The sequence below is a fragment of the Musca vetustissima genome, unplaced genomic scaffold, assembly GCF_032173495.1.
Source record: "Musca vetustissima isolate MV318-11 ecotype Yass unplaced genomic scaffold, APGP_CSIRO_Mvet_v1 utg13306, whole genome shotgun sequence".
Taxonomy (NCBI): Eukaryota; Metazoa; Arthropoda; class Insecta; order Diptera; family Muscidae; genus Musca; species Musca vetustissima.
This window is the reverse complement of record NW_026883204.1, coordinates 1-21,296: the sequence shown is the minus strand read 5'-3', so window position 1 is coordinate 21,296 and position 21,296 is coordinate 1. Positions and strand designations below refer to the sequence as shown.

Below are 21,296 nucleotides of genomic sequence, written 5' to 3'. Positions count from 1 at the left end.
TCTGAAGAAGCTAAAACGGCATTTACATTGGAACTTTTTACCGGGTTAACCTACTCTATGAGGATTTATTTGGCATGTATACAATGGAATTGACAATTGAAACCCACTGGGTTAACGAAATCCGGTGCAATGTAAACGTACTATAATATTTTTTTCGAATTTAGATACGGATTTGAATCCATTTCGATCGGAATTTGTGAAATACGTGTGCAACTGTACTTGATAAGTTAACGACTAAAATAAAGTTGTCGCTAAGTCCTGGTATGACAGCATTAAATATCGATTCCATTTCGTAGAAATACCCAATAAAAAGTATCGTGTGCTTGTTCGTATCTATAAAAAACTGTCGAAAACAGAAAAACCCAACAAGAAAGGAAATGTTCAATTATGGGCAGATGTCTCACAATAAAACGACATTTGCATTATAACTTTTTAACGGGGTAATTTACTTTTGACAATGGAATTGACAATTTAAACCCACTGTGTTAACAAAATCCCGTACATTGTAGACGTACTATAAACTAATTTTGTTGGTATCCAATAGATTATGTTCCGTAATAAATAAACCGCTATATGCAGAGTTGCCTTTTGCTGTTCACCACTAGGTATCCTACCCTGTATTATTGTACCATTGTTGCCACTATTGAAACTCTACAAAATATAAACGATTACTAAGTGGTAATAATATTCCGCTAAAACTGTTTCTCAGTGGTAAAGATTTATTTCCCCATTTAATTAAATAGGTTTTCAAGTGTGAACGTTTGTTTCTGCTTATTGGACAATAAATCGCAAGATGTGAACCTCCCTAATTTTATCGACCGGTGGCAACACTAACACCCTAAAATCAACTCTGGTACGACTCCATTTTTTAATTTTTATGTGTTTTCTCTCTCCTCTTTGACTCCCTCTCAACAATCGTTTGTCGTTGGCTTTAGCATTTGAAAACAACTGAAATTTTATACATTACAAACACAAGCGCATTTTTAGTAACTCGAAGAATAAAACATTTGCCTTGTTATGATATTTTCTAACGCTGCAATAAGAGAAATAGTTTCACAAAACAGAAAAAAAAACAAATTAACAACAAATACAAATTAGTGATAAGTGAATAAGAACAAAAATCGATCAAGTACAGTTTGACAGCGAAATTAAATTTAATTAAATTTCGTTAAAACAAAACAAAAGGCGAAACAACAACGTACACACAAACACACGCATTCACCCAGAAAATAGCAAAAAGAGGTAAGAAATGGTAAAAACACAAAGTGAAGCAGAAGTGTACAGCGAGCAACATCATTGACGTTTGGCTGTGTAACGAACAGCAAAACTAATAAAAAAAACACAACTAAAGGGAAGCGCGCGCGACGTACCGAGCAGGGAGCAAATTCAAAGCAATAGCCAAGCCTGCCAGTCAGTCAGCTAATTCATGGTAAATGATGCCAATAGCTGACACAAATTAAATAATTTTCTATTTGCCATCGATTGTTTTCTAGGTGAATATGACACCAGCCCATACAGACTCACCGCTGAGACGTTCCGAGGCGGGAGTTTTACGTGATGGCCAGGCACACAATGTCACCATCAACGATGACGAGGAGGAGCGTAGACAAGCCCGCCGTCGAACACTGCTATCATCCACGGGTGGATCAGATGCAGCATGCCTGGAGGAAAATGAAACGCTGAAGAAATGCCTGGAAATCTACAATGGCAATAAATTGAGCAAGGATAATGCATGGTCAGTGTCACTGATAGACACACTGTCAACATTGCTGGACAGACATCATAAATCGTTGAATAATTTTAAGGTAAGTTGTGAAAGGATGCACAATTTCATAAACAAACAGCAGATGTACAAAAACACACTCGCACACACACACATACATGTGAATATTGTGTTGGTGTTCCTATAGGCAAAAGGACACTCTTGTTGTGAAATGTTTTGTTTATGTTTGGTGACTGTATCGAACTAAGAGTTAAATCAGTTAATGAAATGTTTCATTTCCTTTTTTATTGCTTAGGTTGCTGGTTCTTCTCTGGAGGCATCTTCGAAAGTCTACAGTCTCCGTGTCGATTCAATACACACAGATGTCCTGCGTATGTCTGCCGGCTTAAATGCCCAAAAATTCAATGAAAAACAATTACAAAACGATGACGATGACGAGGATGATGTGGCCACCGGTGGTGAAGGTGGCAATGATCCGAATGCCAGTGCAGCGGGTGTTGAAGGTGCCGAAAAACAACCGGCCCAAAAGAAACAGAAGAAAAAGCGAAATTTGGTTTCAACCATCACCAAGAATAAAGACACAATCAATGCACGCTTGGATACAGTACCACTGCAAGATCCCGTCTTTGGCAAATTGAATTCGATTGTGGGCTCTATTAACTCATCAAATCGTCTCATGAACAATATCCTTCTAACCACAGAGTCCGAGCTGAGACTGAGAACAACATTTGCCATTTGGGATTCGAAATCACTGCCTGTCTGCGACTATACCGAAGAAGTTCCGCTGAGTACAGAGAATGAAGCGGATTTGGCGAGTTGTGATCGACTATTCAAAATATCCAATGTCAACGATATGGAATTGCGTCCAATGCATGGTGGTTATGTGATATCAGATACACCGGAATCGCCAAACGACGATAAAGACAATGATACGAGACGTATGAGTGTGGATTCAGATTGTGATGATGGACCGCCGGGTTGTTCAGATGGTGGCGGTGGAGGTAGTGATGATATCTTTGCACCATTTCAAAATGTCAATGAATTGGGTATGGCATTCGATATGAATGCTGAATGTGAACCAGTGCCTGCCTTAAGCGAACATGTACCAATAATGGATGTTAATTATGAGGAATTAGATGATGATTTAACTGTTGGTAAGTGCTGAGTGAAAATGTAATAAATAATAGGGTTTTTAGGTGTGCAAAGGAATTTTAGATTTTCAACCGATATGGTCGAACTTTTTTATTTCTTAATACATAAAAACTTTCATAGTGTCAAGTTGAAAAACAAGCCTAGGATAAGGCCCGGTAGCTGATTGCTTTGAAATGTTTATCATATATTGCCACAAGAGGCCTAATTGAAACGATATAACTTCCTGTGTAAGACACGTAGAATATGGGGCTTTACAATTTCCCTGGGAACTTTAATCACCGAGGACTACTGCAAACAATAATTTCGTTAATGTCACTGAAACCAATCCACATAAAAATCTAGATAAGTTCGGCATAGAATGTCGGATTTGATGTCTTGATTCGAATAAGTCCGTACTTCCTGCAATATGGGCCTCCGTCGTTAGGCACATAGAATATGGAGCTTTAAAATTCCCCTTGCAAACTTTGACAACTCAAGACTACTGCAACAAATATTGCGTTTATGTCCCTAAAGCCAATCCACCATCCATAAGAAGGCCTAAAATGCCGGAATTGTTTTCAATACTCTATATGAACGGGGCCTTGTCAAAAAGTCAAAATTTCAATTTAAGTTAATTCCTCGATGTAATAAAAATGAAAAGTAAAAAAGTCCAGCATATTTTTGTTCCCGAAAATATTCGCCCCTTACAAAGGACCTAGCCTCCTATTGTTTTTTGTTCCAAAAAAATGTAATGTTTATTTTGTCGCCGAAAATATTTGGCCACTGATAATTTAAAAATATCACAATTATTCCATGGGGTCCAGATTACCACTTTTTCGATATGAGTAAAAAAATAAACTACTTTTAATAACTTCAATTTTCGGTTTGGGCGGAAAAGATATTTTTCATTTCCAAACTTTGTTTTTTCACTTTCCTCTGATTGCTTATATTTTAAACGATCATTTGTATTAATTTATTTTTATTAATTTTATAATTCTGCCTCTTTTCCCCCTTTCCCAGAGGAACGTACTGCCATTAACAATTGTCGTGGCCTACGTAAAGAACCCGTACTTATCGAAGATCTACGGCCAGTTGATGCTAGTTCTAAGCTCGAATATTCTTATCGGCCTCTGGATAAGATTTCACAATTTTGGGCTGGTCCCTCGCATTGGAAATTTAAAAGGACACGACCCAATCGCCAGACGCTGTCCAGTCAACAGCAGCATCTTTCGTCGGAGGGTGTTGCGGGCCGCCTAAATCAACGGGCGAAGCGTAATAAAATCGCCCTGGAGAAAAAGAAATCGAAACAGTTAACATTTGGTGAATTTCATGATGAGCTCTTCATTAAATTGGATGACAAATATAAAAGTCGCAAAGCGAATATACAAAAGAAATGGGATCAACGTAAACTAAAGCTGCCCGTCGATTTGCAATTGGATCCATTGCGTTTTTTCACCTATAAATATGCACCGGGCTTGACGTTGCACATGAAGCATGATGAACGTGACAGTACAGCAGCGACGACATTAACGGGTGGCACTGAGGATGATGATACGTTACGGCCCGACGATCATCATTTCAATGATGGTGGTGATGATATGCCCCACTTTAATGATGATGGCATGGCTGGTTGTGGTGGTGATGAAGGTGGAGATGGGGCTGGTATGAATACATCACACACAAGTACTCATCACAATGATCCCCAGGCGGCGGAAGGTGGTATGGGTGATGACGCCGGCAACATGGAAAATCTAAATGAGACCGTACTGGAAATTGCCCACGAATATGAAGGAGCACCCTCACAAGTTACAAAAATTGTGGTACCGTTTGCAAAACGTGCCAAAGTTATTGATATGAAAAATCTCAAACGTAGCTGTTCACTGCTGCTGACCAAACAATTCAAACAGCCCGTGAAAGAGGAAGAAGTACCCAAACATCCCATACCCAAGAAGGAGAAATATCAAGATGGTATGGGTAGTTTCCATGAGATTTACGAACACCTGCCCGAAATATTGCCAAAAGCAATGGCCGAATCATTATCCACCTCCATAGCATTCTACTCAGTGTTACATTTGGCGAATGAATTCGATTTGCGTCTGATACCCGAAGAAGATCTAAAAGATTTCAAAATACGCAAAGTGACGGGATAGCTGCTATACACAAAAACTAACTATACGTTAATAATGTAGTGTCGCTCCTTAATATTGTTTGTTTAATAGTATTTTTTTAAATAACTTTACACATATAAATAATAATATATAGAAATTTCAAGTATAGAACTACTTTAAGTTTCTTCCCTTCTACTTTCTATGGCCGAATAAGCTCTTTCTGTATAATGTATTATTATTATCATTTGCAATCTCTCTACTTTTTTTCTATTCTCTGTTTACTGTATCATTTGACAAATGTCTTTTTCTCTTTCGATAAAAAACAAAATATTTTGCCACATTATTTATACCAAAAACAAAACCCCGAAAATTTCCATCTCATTAGCTTCAAAAGTATGTTTGTATTATTAAAATTTATTATTAAAAATTTGCCGTCATGAGAATTTATATTTAAGTTTTTCGTAGTTAATCCCATGCTTCATCAATAAAAGAACCAACATCTTTGAAATCCATTTTTATTTCTTGATAAATCCATTAAAAAAGAAAGAAACAAAATATGATTTAGTTTTTACAAAACATAACCAGAATAAGCAGTATTTTTCTAAGTTTTTTTATCATTTCTGTGTGTAATCTATATATAAATAATTTACAAACATTTTTGTGGTTTATAATTTAAAACAAAAAAGAACAAATAAACAAAAATATAAGTTTTTAGAAAATTTACAAAAACTAAAACGTATCGAGAGTATTTTACTTTACAGTTATCAAATTTTTGCTTGTTGTTGGCCTGTTGATCTAAGGGTTTTCTTTTCATTTATTTCAAAAAGGTGGGGGTATGTCGTGAGAGGAGAAATTAATTGTGTCCAACACAATCTCAAGTATTTCGGATCCTGGACCGTAGAAATAAGCCTGTTTATCCAATGTTAGTAAAATATTACAGAATCCCATCTGCCTGGAATATTTTCCTTAACCAGCAGTTCTGTAAGTTAGGTTTCAAAGATAATTTTTCTTTCTTTTCTATTCTGTATATATTTGAATGCTATTCTACAAGTAAACACTTTACTTGTAGATGTGCTTTTTGGTGGGCGTTTTTCCCCAACACTTGTTGCCCCGATTGAAAAGTATATTCACTAACTTTCTGATTTGTTGCTGTTGTTGTTGATATAATCTCGAAACAAATTACTTATGTACATTTCCGGCATACCGAACATGTAAATGAGGATTAAACCTAGCGTTTCCATCTGAATGATTTTGTGTAGATGGTGTTTGTATTTGCGAATTCGAATTTTAAACGTACTACTTGTATCGGTACTCTTAAAACATTTTAAAAACACCATGTGTAAGTGTGTGTCATGGTATTAATTTAAGCCAGTAACTGTTTCTTTAGTCGGAATTTGCATTAAGATTTAGGTGTTCTATGTAAATTGTATGAAACTTTGCAAGTGGAAATGTAAGAAATAAAAATAAAAAAATCTCATAAGGAAATTCCTTTTAGATATCCGATGTAGCGCTTTTATCCGATGTAGGGCTAGGGTGGGGCCTCCCGGCCCCCTCTCCATACGTCCTTGTTGGGAGCTATATCGAAATCTGATTTTTCCGAAACTTACCAAACATTATTCTAGACTCAATTCAGTACGATATGCCAAATTTCGTGCATATCGATATATAGGGACTTTGGCGCACCATTTACATAAATTCGGACGAAAATATTTATGGGAGCTGTATCGAAATCTGAACCGATTTTCCTGAAACTTACCACTCATCATTGTAGACTCAGTTCATTACATTATGCCAAAATTCGTGCAAATCGAAGGACATATAGGGACTCTGGTGCACTATTTACCTAAAATCGGACGAAAATATATTGAGAGCTATATCGAAATCTGAACCGATTTTTCCGAAACTTAACACACGTCATTCTAGGCTCAATTCAGTACCCTATGCAACATTTTGTGCAAATCGAAAGATATATAGGCAATTTGGTGCACCAATTACATAAAGTCGGACGAATATATATATATATATATATATATATATGAGAGCTATAACTAAACCGATTTTCACGAAACTTAACTATGCCAATTTAGCTTAAATCGGATGAAAATATATATGGGGGATATGTCTAAATCTGAACTCAATAGCGTTCGTCCTTGGGCCAAATAAATGAGCTGTGCTAAATTTCATTCAATTCGAATTAAAAATGGGACCTGTTCGTTGTTAACAATTTAACATGGACAGACGGACGGACGAATCGACTTATGCACAAAGACATAATACCCTGTACCACAGTGTGGTGAAGGGTATAAAGAGTGTCTGTCGGTGTTGTCGACAGATATATACCCCCAGACTATGTTTTGCGGATGTCTTCGGAATTACACATAGATTTTATTATTAGCTTTTTTATATAAGAAATATCAAAGAGGTTTCGGACTTAATGTCGATAACATTTTGTAAAATATTGACCATTTGTGAGGGAGGTACCGGAAGGAGTGGACTACTGGGTTCTATCTTCGAACCAGATATAGGGTTGGTAACGATAATAGGTTGTGCAAGGTTTGGTTGAAATATGACATTCCATTTGCCTGAAAAATGAAAATTTTGACCATTCTTGGGAGAGGTACCAGAAGAAGTGGACCAATTGGTCCCATCTTTGCACTTAATCTAGACTTTGTAAAGATAATGGGTTGTGCAAAGTTTGCTTTAAATCCGACATTCCATTCGCCTGATATTGGATTTACTAACATTGAAAATTTTGACCGTTTGTGGGGGAGGTACAAATATTGATCATTTGTGAGGGAGGTACCGGAAGGAGTGGACTACTGGGTTCTATCTTCGGACCTGATATAGGGTTGGTAACGATAATAGGTTGTGCAAGGTTTGGTTGAAATATGACATTCCATCCGCCTGAAAAATTGAAAATTTTGACCATTCGCGGGAGAGGTACCAGAAGGAGTGGACCAATTGGTCCCATCTTCGGACTTAATCTAGACTTCGTATAGATAATGGGTTGGTTTAAATCTGTCATTTCATTCGTCTGATGTTCCATTTACAAATTTTGAACATTTTGATCATTTTTAGGGAGGTACTAGAAGGAGTAGACCAATGGTTCCCATCTTCTTACTTGATCTAGGCTTGGTAAAGATTAAAAAATCAGATAGTTCGCTTGAGTGTTATTATAAAATTGTGGGGGAGTTACCAGAAGGAGTGGACCGATATACCCCATCTTCGAACTGAAACTAAGTTTGGAAGAAATATTAAGATGTGCAAAGTTTGAATGAAATCGGTTGCTGCCTTCGAGAGTTATCGTGCGCACCAGCCAGACAGACAGACGGATAAAGTGCAATAATAATGCTTGAAATCTTTAATTCATGTAAAGACTATTAAAAGTTCAAAATATTCACACAATTCGCAGAGTTTTTCCATTACTCGCAATTATGTCTAAAGTCGTGTACATTTGAAGTCACGTGAGTGACCGCTCTTTTGTGGCTTTTATCTCAAAAGTTAAAAACTGGAGGCTCTCATTTTTTTTTACCACTTATGGTACTCCTAAAGTTCTACAAAACAGTATTAAGGGAGAATTGTAAAAAAAACTTTAAATGTTTGTTTATTCCATAACAAAGCATTTACATCACGTCGAAAGCGGAAACAAATCATTTTCATTACAATACACACACACACACAAAATATTTTGATTTGAGTAAGACAAATTCGCCATAGGTCAAGCTTTTGAGTTATGGTATGACAAATTTGTTGCCGGTAACTCTAAAGTGTATAGATTTGTATGCAGTTTTTGCGATGAAATGTATTCAGTCAAATCGAATGAGGAATACGAGTATTTTTTTAAATACCATCCATCTACATCGAATCTTTGTAGTCATTTTCCCTGAAACTTTATTTCCTTAAAACTTGGGCCAATATGTTTGGTATGGTGATTTTCTTCTTAATGAAAACTTAAAATGTAAACTCCCACAATAATGAAATTTGGGATATAGTGTTATATAAGGGCTACCTTAAAAAATTGAACCGTGTTTTTAAATTTTAGTAGGAACATTTTTTACCCAGTGCAAACCCAAATACCAAATTAAAGCTTGTCTTAAAACTTTAAAATGCCGAATATTGGGAATTACAATTATATGGGATCTACCTCGAAACTTGGGTCATTTTTTACATAATGAAAATCCAAAATATCAATTTCTGAAATTGAGCACGTGTTTTAAACCAAATTGGCTTAAAACACGTGCTCAATTTCAGCAAAGTACTAAAAAAGTGAACCAATATTGAAGATTTACTACCCTATATGGTTGATAAACGTGCCCAAAGGCCTCAAAATACCGAATATTTGGGAGTACCGTAATAAGAGGGCAAACCTATGTGCGTGCACATTTTCAAAGTTCCATCTTAAATATTTGAAGCTCTATCGTGATTTAACAGACATGCGGACATGGCTAAATGGACATAGAATTTTATTCTGATCAAGAATATATAGCCCATATTCGAATATTTTAAGGTATGGTGATGTTCATACAAATCAAGAAAAATATGAATTTTCTAAGTAATGTTAATGCAAACTTTTCCCACTGTACAGCCTCATTTACTTCGAACGCTCAATTTTTCGAAAGTGACAAATGGTGGCAACCCCCTAAATTGAACGCATAGGCTGAAGTCACTTTTTAAACTTTTTTGCTAAATGTTTTTGCACTTTTAGCAAACGTTTTAAGCAACACAAATACTCATTTACATACCTACGCATGCAGGTGTGTGTATATATCTATTGGTTGTTTGTTTGTATTAACAAAACGCTTACGAGGATTCAAAATACACCTGAGTGTGACGTAGGCAAGCTTAAAAGGATATTTGTTCAATCATCCACCTATGGAGCAGTGTGCCTGTGGATTTCTGGTAAAAGTTTTATGATATACTCAGTATCTTAAAAAAGAAAACTTATTGTAATGTATTTTCCCCGCTTCTTTTCAACAAATTGTAATTTCAAATTGTAACACCCTTTCCATAGTTATACACCATATGTAAATTCGCACACATTACACTTTCGTTTTTCAAGGCGGAAGGAAGGAAAAGTGTTAAGAAAAAGTTATTCGAAAAAATCGTTCGGATAAAGTCAAAAGTTAAATAGCAAATTGAGAAAAAATTGCTCACACACACACCCACAAACATGCAAACAAATTAGTCGCCATTTATATCTGGCAATATCTTTAAATGCTGTGCAGAATATGTAGGTAGATTGGTATACAAAAATAACAACAATATAAACATGAAGCAAACAAGGTAATGAGTTTTGAATGAAAGAGTTTCCAAAGTAATTAATTGTTGTTAAAGTTTTATTTGACTTTTAAGGATTTGGGAGAAACGGGAAAGGTTTATACACACAAAAATGTAAAAACACCTGCTAACACCATTTGCTACATATGTTTCCGCCATTATTGGCTTAGTGTATTTATAAATATAAAGTTTTCGATTTGTTTATAATTCTTTAGAGTAATGTAATTATACACTATGAAACTTAATATAGCCTTCAATAAGAATATTCGAACAATATACATATCAATGTTTTGAAATCTTAAGTAATTTTAGAAAACATGGACTAACTTAGCTGGAAAATTAAATTGATGAACTTAAGTATACTTACGTTCTTAAATTGTTAAAATCATAAAAAATAAGGAAACCCGTCGATAAATCCGGACAAGCCGAACTTATTATATATACACCATGAAGTGGAAACTAAAAATATATAAAATATAGATTTTTATCTGGGAGTACCAATTTGACTGACAATGTGACATAAATACCCAAAAATACTGTTATATGAGGACTAACCTGAAACATATGATGGTGCAGATAATTTTTAGTAGAGGAGCAGATATAGATATAGCTTCCATATATATTTCACTCTATTTTATACTGAAGACTCACAAGTGGCACTTTTTGTACCCGATCGCTTTAAATTTGGTATGGTGGATCTAAATTCATCTACCATACCAAATTTAAAGCAGAGTTTGGTATGGTAGATTTTCACTTCAGAAAATTTGGTCCAGGTCGGTTCATATATACAGAATCGGCTAAAACCTAACCTAGAGTTTTTTAATATGATAATTTTTTATGAAAAGAAAATTAAATAATTACTAGCATAGGCCCGCGACATTGTTTGCGAATCTTTTAATAGTTAAAAAAACAATATACATTTGGATTAAGTATAAATTTGAAAAATTTCAATTGTAGGTTTTATATTTCAATATTTTTTGTTTAAGATCTCACTCCGCATTTCTTTCGAACAGAAACGTTGATGCTCCTATCCTACTAAATCGAATACAACTTACTTATTTTCTGAAAGTATACTATTTTCTCGATCCTCCCGATGGACCAATGCAAATAACCTTTAACCTCTTTTGTTTCTTTCGGTACATTAATACTAATGGTAAAATATGATGTACGTTTTAGTATTTATAGTAGTACCTTTATAGTACGTATTACAATGTTGCACAGCTAATCATTTATTATGCAGAGGCCTTCCTTTATACTGATTTCCATAAAAAAAAATGCAGAAATTTAGTATTTCTGGTGCGTTACGTGTTACAAAATCCTCAATGGAAAAAATTGTCAATATTTTTAGTATATCATCAACATAAAGATACAGCCCATTTTTCAAAATCAAAATTCACATAATCATTCTCTGTAGTATGGATCCAAATGGGATTGAAAACTATATTTCATATAACTTTTAGTAAAAATATTCGAAAGATATTTCCATAAAACATTTTAGTTGCCATAGTCAAAGATAAATACTAAAATTCGGATATCTATCTCTAACCTTTCCTAATTAGTACTTTTTAATAGAAAATTGAAAAAAACTTTTTTAATTTGTTGTAACTCAATATATACACAAAATTTCAGGACTCTACCTCTACTCGTTCTGTCGTATACAATATTTATTACTTTAAGTATAAATGTCAAAAATGGCGAAAAGCATTGCTTTTCATAGAAAAAGCCTAGTGCCCAAATTGTATATCCACCCGTACCGCCGTATACAATGTGTTGTATTTTTTAGTACATTTTAGAACTTATTTCTGCAAAATATTTATTTATAAATTTTTATTGTCATAGTTCCAGATAAGTATTTAATAACAGGTTCCTATATTTATCCGTTTTATTGTACACAATATTTAGTACTTGTATTCCATTCGTATTCTATTTGTTTATAATATACAAAACTATACTACTATACTCAGAATTATACTTTTTCCACACAGTGCAATATTTTGTATTTTCGGTGCCATTTAGTACGAATTTTCAATAAACCAATACTAAGAGTATAAGAGCATTTTTGTACTCTAAATTTACATATATATTTTTTACCATTCATTGTGGTACAATATTTAGTACAATTTCCAAAAATATTTGTAATAGTTAAGCTACATACTATACATACATATTTTGCACCATTTTAGTACTTATTTCAAAAATATATTATTTTTATTATTATTTGTAATAGTTAAATCTATGTACCGCGTTTCAGATTCCATTATACTACAGTATTTAGTACTAATTTCGAAAAAAATATGCATATCATTCTATTTTCAATAGAGTAAGCTACATACTAAATTTCAGATTTCTATTTCTACCAGTTCCATTGTGTTTTAATATTTAGTACGTTTTATCACCAATTTAGTACTAAATTTCATAAAAATGTATGCATAGTATTCTATTTGTAATAGTAAAAGCTTATGCGAAGTTTCACATTTGGACATTTTATAACTTTTTAATATATTCTAGTACTAATTTCAAAACAATATTTTGCCCATCATTCTTTTATTAACTAATTACCAAAATTTGTTCGCACATTCTGATTAGTTTATCATTGACAAATCTGCATACCAAATTTGAGAGTTGTTGTTCTAACCGTTCGGGCGTAATACAGTTTTTAGTACTAGTTAGTACCATTTCAGTACTAATGTCCAAAAAATATTGTTGCACCGCATTCTATTTGTAATAGCTTAAGCTCCATACCAAATTTCAGATATCTATCCCTTCCTGTTCCATCGTAGTACAATATTTAGTACATTGTAGTAGGGGAGACTGGGGCACCTTCGGCACTTTTTTTGGAGCTCTATAGTACTTATTCAACATATATAACAACTTTATGGCTGATTATTGTCCTCTGACTCTTAATTATAAAAAATAGTACCAAAAAGATATAAAAAAATAGTATTACATCTCAAGGTCGCACACACATCAGAAATAGAGGTTTTCTATCGCATTTTCGTCAATACAAGCACTTTTGATCTTATATATGCAATTTCGAGCCATATTAAAGGATTAGTTTTAAATACAAACTCAAAAACATTTTAAGGAAATACTATTGCTCAATCTGTATATGGCCGAATGTGTCCCACTTTAAAATGCCGAATGTACCCCGAATGTACTTTTTATAGTTTTTTTCATGGTTTTTCGTATTTTTAAATATTTTTATAATAATACACATCGTAGTTAACCACTTTTTAATAATATTGTCTTCAAAATTTTAAAAGTTTTATACACGAAATACTTACGAAATGGAATGGAAATATTACAGAAACATCTATAAAAATACAAAAACCTATGTATCTAAATAAGCTTATTAGCTAGAAATTTCAAACTTTGTGTCAGTTATTTATTTCGATATTCGATACCTATGTATCGAAACTAGTGATGTACGGTGAGAGCTTCGTAACGAAAACGCGATTGCCGAAGGTCCCCCAGTCTCCCCTACCTTTAGTACTAATTTCCAACCGTTCCGGCGTAATACAACTTTTAGTACCATTTTAGTGCTAATTTCTATCATTTTATTTGTAATAACTTAAGCTCCATACAAAGTTTCATATATGTATCTCTACCAATTCCATTCAAATATAATGTTTAGTACTTTTTAGTACCTCTTAGTACTAAATTCCAAAAATTTCAGACATTCCACTTCGCTCGTCCTGCGTAATAAAGTTTTAAGTACTTTTTAGTACCTTTTAGTACGAATTTCCAAAAACCACGCCTTATCACACGCCTCCCCACCAAACCCAACCCACATGCTAAATTTCAAGTTTCTAGCTTTAGCCGTTTCGTCTGGGCGTTGATGATCAGTCAGTCACTTATAACGCAACTCTTTTATATATATAGATATATTGAAAAATTAAAACATAAAGAATTCAAAAAAAATATATCTATCTATATACATATGTATATAAAAATGAGTTGTTGATCGTTAGTCTCGCTAAAACTAGCGGACGGCTGAACAGATTTATATTATCTTAGTCTTGAAATGTTCGTGGAGGTCTAGGGAAGGTCTAAAAAGTGAGAAAAAAATCGAAAACCGCGAAAAATTTCCAAAAAAATATGATGAAGCATATTTGCATTTCCACGAATTTAGTATTGAGCTATTTGGTTCAATCATGTCGTAGTTGTTATTTTGACATATTTTGGGCGAAAATTGGTAGCGTATTATTCCTTTAAGCCTTCATTTGTCAATTATTGAAAATTTCGAAAAAAATATATTTTCTTTCAATTGGATTGACATTGCATTGAAACATTTTTGTGAGAATTTAAAAAAATAATCGAGAAGTATATCATTGAATGTACACGCGATCATGGTGCTTACACTTTTTCCATAGAATGTACGTACATTTTGGGACAAATGCCAGGATGAAAACCAGAAGACATTCGGAATAGTGTTCTGATGCTAAGATCCATGCCCTAGATTATTTTTCTTAAAATAATAGTTCCAAGAACATTTTATTCATTAAAGTACTTAAAATGTTGCTATGCCACGGGAAATATTATCGTTGTATATATATATATATATATATATATATACAATCGTTGGTCAATATCTTTGAACTTATAAGCACAACATCTCGCATATATCTGTGTGACTATAAAATTACAAGTACCTCAATATGTCAACTACCGATATATTGAACTAGGAGATCCAATAACATGTAAAAATGTTGTTAAGATCGAACTTTTCACCTACCTTCTCATAGGTATATTCCTTAAATCGGTCGGGACATTTATATGGGGACAATGTTACAACATTATGTGGAAGTAGGTTGTCTCTTTAAAAATAATGTTCAAAATTTACACAGTCAGGTTGGAAAAACGTAACGAACATACCGAAAATTAAACGTGAAATATGTACGAGGCCTTTTTAATACGTTAGACCAACTCTAAGAGAAAATTCGGTTTTCTTGGTCATTACAATGGAGTGGGAGCTGTATCGAAACTTGGTGCTAAATATCCCGTTATGGTATATTACTGCTACTGCAGTGGGAATGAATATATATTAATTTTTGGAAGGAAGATTTGACACCACACCCGGAAACTTGGACCAATATTGATAATTTTAGGTAAAGGGATTTTGATCGCCGTTATATGAGAGATACTTCAAAGAGTAGACCAATATAGATAATTTTAGTGCGATTCATTCTACCAAATAAAAAAAACCAAATGCAAATTACAGCCGACCAGCGAATATAAAATTTCAGCCAAATTCCGAATATATGGGAACTATTCGAAAACTTGGGTCAATATTGTTGTTATTAATAAGGGAGATTTTCTGCTCAATAAGTATCCCTAATATAAAACTAGAATCAAATCAGTTGAATATTGGGGGTACCGTTTTATGGTGGATACCCTAAAAAGTGAACCAAAATTGAACATTTTAAATATCAAATATCTATAAGTACTAGAAATATATGTTCGAATTTCAAAGTTGTTTTTTAAACCGTGAAGTTTACAAAAAACTAGCTTTATATTGCGCTAAATTTATTTTTCACCAATTCAGTAATTCATAAACTTGTATCCACAGAAATTTTAGAAGACAAAAATAGCAAAATCTTATCGCTCATTAATATCAAATTATACATATTTGTACATACTTTAAATGTGATCTGATAAATACCAAAGTATTACAAAAATCTGTACAATCCACCTGATGGTGGAGGGTATATAAAGAAACCTGAAATATCAAAATTTATACAGCAACAATATTGCTAGGCAAGACAACGCTTGCTGGGCCCGCTAGTATATATATATATATATATATCAAACGCAAAATTTTCACAAATTCGGAAAACAGTTTAAGTCGGTAATGCTAGCAGACAAAAGCACCTCTAATTTAAAGTACTGAAAAAACTGTGTATCCATTATTATGGAGGACACTCGCACAACCTATACTCATATAAGACGACCAAAACTTGTATTTCTTAAAATATAAAAAAAAAATCCAGACTTGAATTCGCAAACGTCCATCTTAACTGGAGTGTTTCAGAATGAGAAATGTTCTGTTTTTACGAATATAAGCCTAATTTAAGGGGACCAACCCCATTCTCGATTTTAATCTTTCAAGATTTTTATTGGGCCAGTAAATGAATACCAATGCATGTTATGGTTTGTAACTATACACATATATCATTGAAGATTTAAAAGAGAAGAAAAATAATTTGCAAAATTTGATCGTTGTTATTTTGTTGTTATTTTTGGTGATTAGAGAAAAGTCCTTATTTTTGATGGCGGGCATGATAACTCCTCTCTGGAACAACGGAATCCGGAAAGTCCAAGGGTGTTAGAAAGAGAACATGTCTGGCTCACGTATGAACTAGGATTATTGACTTGTTTTTGTTGTTTTTGTTAACCTGTGATGTATTATTTTTCTTGTTTGGATTTGTTTCGGCTTAAGGTTAAATAAAATTCAGTATTTTGTTTTCTGCTTTTTTATTTTTTATTCTCCAATATTTCGACTGTCTTCGACAGTCATCTTCAGGGAAATACTAAAAGATACAATTATTTAATAAGGTTTTCACAGAATAATATAACACAAATATTACGTTATGAGAGAAGCTACAGGTTTGTTACACCGTCTATGCTAAACTAAACTTTAATTCGTCTGTGCTTATGAACTAAATTTCTATACATATGTGCACAGTGGTCCGTGTCAGTCTTGTAATTCATTCTCCTCTCTTGCGGTACATTTATTATATTAAGCATTTCTAAAGTAAATCGTCGTTTATAATTGTTTTCCTGTGTCAAAATATCAACGTCTTTGAAATTTGGCGTATGCCCCGTCATTGTGCAATGTGCTGCAAGAGCCGTCTTTTGTTCTAATGGCTTGTCTGCATTTTGATCCGACTTATGTCCAGAAAGTCTTGTCTTTAGTTTGGTTTTTGTTGTACCAACATACACCTTTTGGCATAAGTTGGTTTTGTCCCCGTTACATTTTATCTTATATACTACATTGCACTTGTCTTCTTTTTTTATTTTCGATTTTGTCTTGCTGAATAGGCTATTGATACTATTTTTAGATTTTAGGGCTAGTTGATAATTGTGTTTGTCATAGATATTTGAATTGCTCAATCTCTCGGAAAGTCCTGGTATATATGACATTGGCTTGTACGATTTTTCTTCTTTTTCAATTTTGGTTTTATTTTTCGATTTACAGGATTTTAGTAGTTCGTCAATTGTTTTTAATGGGAAATCATTTTTTTATTAATATGTATCGTATTTTTTCTTCATTTGCTTGGTGAAATTGTTCGTCGCTTATGTTTAATACTCTGTTTATAAAGTTTGTGGCCGTATTTATTTTTATGCGTCTGGGGTGTTTTGAATAGAAATTTATTAATCGTCCAGATGCGGTGGGTTTTTGGTACCAATCTATTGTTAATTTTTGGCCTTGTCCAATTATCATTGCGTCAAGATATGGTAATTTTTGGTTTTCTTCTATTTCGTGTGTAAATTGTACATGTTTATCAAATGAGTTGAGGATGTTTAAAGTGTTGTCTATTTCCGTTCTTTTTACAATGCAGAATATATCGTCCACATATTTGGTAAGCACTTTTGGTTTGTGTGTCATTATTATTGACTTTGCACAAAAAATTAACAAAATGCCGGACCTTTGAAAAAAACCAAAATTTGGAAATTCGGCTATTTTTGACCACAAACTAAGTTAAAAACCAGTGAGCGGAGCAGTATAGTCGGACGGGGCCGACCATACGATACCCTACACAACTTCCATTAAAATCTAACTTTCTGTGGTTCTATATTCTGAGATTGGACAATATTTCGCGATATGTGCACACTTTTGACTGGCTAGTGGTCAAAAAATGTTACTAATAATCAGTACAGCCCCTCTAATTACTTGTCCAGATTCCCTTCACCGTGGGTTGTGTTGTGATGTTCGGCTTTCGTCTCGAAAAGTACAAATAATTAAGTTTTCGGTCCACTTTATCCGAAAAATTATTATCTGATCATCACCTAACATTTTAGGCGTTGTCCTTGACCATAATTGGAACCTCATGGATCAGCGCTATATTTCCGCCCTAAAGTGTGGTAATAGGTTACTAAATAATATATAAATACGCACCTGTAAATATTTAAGTGTAACTCCCGCATCCGAGTACCTACGGCAATAAAATTGGTATCAATTTAAAGGTCAACCACTACTCTTGGATATACTATCAACTTCTCGGGTCTATGTCCTACAGTGGTAAATATATAGGCTATAGAATACAAATTTTGTCATTTTTCACACAAAAGTTAGGGTCCATTTGACCCGCTATATATTGACCGATCTTTATCAAAACAGGCATGCTTATTCTTTGGCCCGATCCCCTTCTCCATTCGCGGTGTTTGGGCCAAAATTGCGGCCTCTGAAGCGACCAGAAAAACCGAAAAAATAAAGTTTTTGGTCCATTTCATTCCCTAAAACAATAGGGGTCTTCATTGGCCAGAACCCATCCTAGATGCAAAATTTCATGAAGATTGGTCCATAACTGTGGCCTGTATCGTGTTTACAAATTATAATGGACAGACGGACAGACGGTCGGACGGACACACATGTCTAGATCGACTCAGCTAGTCGAGATATGACGATCGGTATACTTAAAGGTGGGTGTAGGACCAATATTTCGCGGCGTTACAAACTTTTTGGGCTGCACAAAGCTATAATACCCTGACAACATAGTTGTGTAGGGTATAAAAAATCAAAAACAAAATGTATAATATTGTTTTCATAAAAAAAAATTATCAAATTAAAAGGAGTACAGAGGGGGTGCTAAGGTTTTGGCCGACAGAAATTTCTAGAAATACTAGAAATTAATAAATATTTTATTCATATTACTAAAATCCAAATTGAGGTTTTTCCTTTGTCGTCCAGCCAAAACTTAAAAATTTTAAAATAAAGAGTCGCGGTATCATTAAGTATATGATACACATGTTGTATGTTGTATTATAGTTTCGCGGATACCGAGAGTTTTATTCCACAAAACAAACTATAATTTGGTATTTTGGGTTGTCATTGGCTAACAAATCTGTTTACCAAAAATATTCACTATTTCCAAAATAGTAGTTTCTCCTGAAGCTCCAATCGATTTTTGGAATGTCCACTTTGTGATTATGATTTTATAGGGGTTGACTTTGCAGCTACCTTTGGTGTATCGCCATCGCCACTAGATCACACCACGTTCCATTTCATTGAATAGCCGACCCTAAATATCTTATGCATACACCTTTACGAATTATTTTGACAAACGCATTCACCATACTATCTGCGTCTCCTAAAAACTTTAATAGATGTTCCCTTTTTGAGTCACTTCGGTCACTGATTATAGACTTTATTTTTCAAGTAATTTCTGTGAAATTGAATGATCGATGGAATTTAGTTGATAGTATAATGTTTTCAAGACAGCATCAGTTGTAATTAAATTTGTGCCGCGTCTATCCTTGTCAAAAAAAAGGGAACAAGTCTTGGGAATTCCCGACCCAAACCGTAGCTAGAGGTCGCACAATAAACTGATCTGTAATTATAGTGTTGGGAACCCCTGGCATCAACGGCCTACACTAAAATTAATACTACGATGACAAGCTGCCGCCAATCTTCTGGAACCGTTCCCGTTGATAGGGTTGCTGTGCCAAGATGCTCCAACCTACGTTCAATAAATGTTGACCGCATTGCTATGATTGAAATACATCTGCCAACAGTCCTAACTTATATTTGATCCTCAGACGCGGCTCCTATTCACATCATTTCGTGTCAAAACTATTTCAGATCTATATTGTGTAATAAAGAGTAACTAAGTGTTAAATACAGTGTTGTATCGTTTGCTAGTAGAAAATAAATTCACGTTTTAACAGATTAAAAGTGCGATTCTCTCTCTCTCCCACAATGAAAATAAATTCTTGCAACGACCCTGACCCCGTCCGTACCTTTCCCAGTTTGAATGTGCTAAATACGTTGTCAGACCCTCACAAACAATTTACATAAGTGGACATATGTGCTGATCTTTTATCTTTAGGTTCGACATCTCTAAATTTTTTTCTGTTCTAGATGTTATCCAAATTCATTTCTTATGCAGATGACTCCGGAAGCGATACAACCTCGGCCACCTAATTTGTCAAATACATCTAAGGATATTAACGCCGGGGAGAGTACTCTTCCATCGGTTCAAACTCAATGAATTCATGGAGTCCTTTACTAAGCATAAGTCTAAATACGCAACAATGTGCCCCAATGAAAGTTGGGGTGAGGGTCACTCTTGGTCCAAAGGTGTCAGTTAAGACTGGGTTTTTTGAAATTCGTACTAAAATGGCACGAAAAGTACTAAGTATTTGTTGAACCGGTGGAGATAGAACTCTAAAATTTTGATTGAGGGTCATTGATGGAGTGTATAATAGATGTAGCAAAAGGTTTTTGGAAATTCGAACTATAAGTATCAAAAAAAAAGCCAGTAAGGAAAGTAGTAAAGTCGGACTGGGCCGACTATATGATACACTTCCCCACTTTGGAGATATTCTACATATGTATCCTAACAGACGTCGCCTTTTCTATGGAACATTAACATGAAATTGAACGAACTTAAATATGCGATCTTTATCTATAAGTAAACCGATTAACATCATTTCCAACACTCGCCATTATGAAACCTATTCTAAATTTTCTAAATAGATTTAAAGCAAACTTTACACACGCTATTTGGTATGTTTCACTGTTTAAAATGTATCAATCAGGCACCCATTGATTATCCCATCGAAATTATATATAACTAGCATATACCCGCTACTTCGTCAGCGAATGTGGGAAGTATTTAAAACCCAATACCAACCAATATTAACACTTTTAAAACCGTTTGGTACCAATGTTCTCTTATAGTACTCAACCCTACACACAAATTCTGACCGCAAAATAAATCAAGCACTATACAAAATTTTGTGTCATTTAGTTAAATTTCAAATATAGCTTCACCCAAATCCAAATTAAGTACCAGTTAGTAAACATAAATATATAAATTGTCATAACTTCCTAC

General features: G+C 34.0%; 1 protein-coding gene across 1 annotated transcript; it reads left to right on the top strand.

Moving 5' to 3' along the window:
* The first annotated feature begins 1,493 nt into the window (after positions 1–1,493).
* Positions 1,494–5,076, top strand: LOC133330046 (condensin complex subunit 2-like). The gene is made up of 3 exons (XM_061538522.1): positions 1,494–1,805; positions 2,019–2,877; positions 3,875–5,076. The coding sequence occupies exons 1-3, from the start codon at positions 1,500–1,502 to the stop codon at positions 5,002–5,004; spliced, it is 2,295 nt and encodes a 764-aa protein (XP_061394506.1). The 5' UTR covers positions 1,494–1,499; the 3' UTR covers positions 5,005–5,076.
* Positions 5,077–21,296: the final 16,220 nt, after the last annotated feature.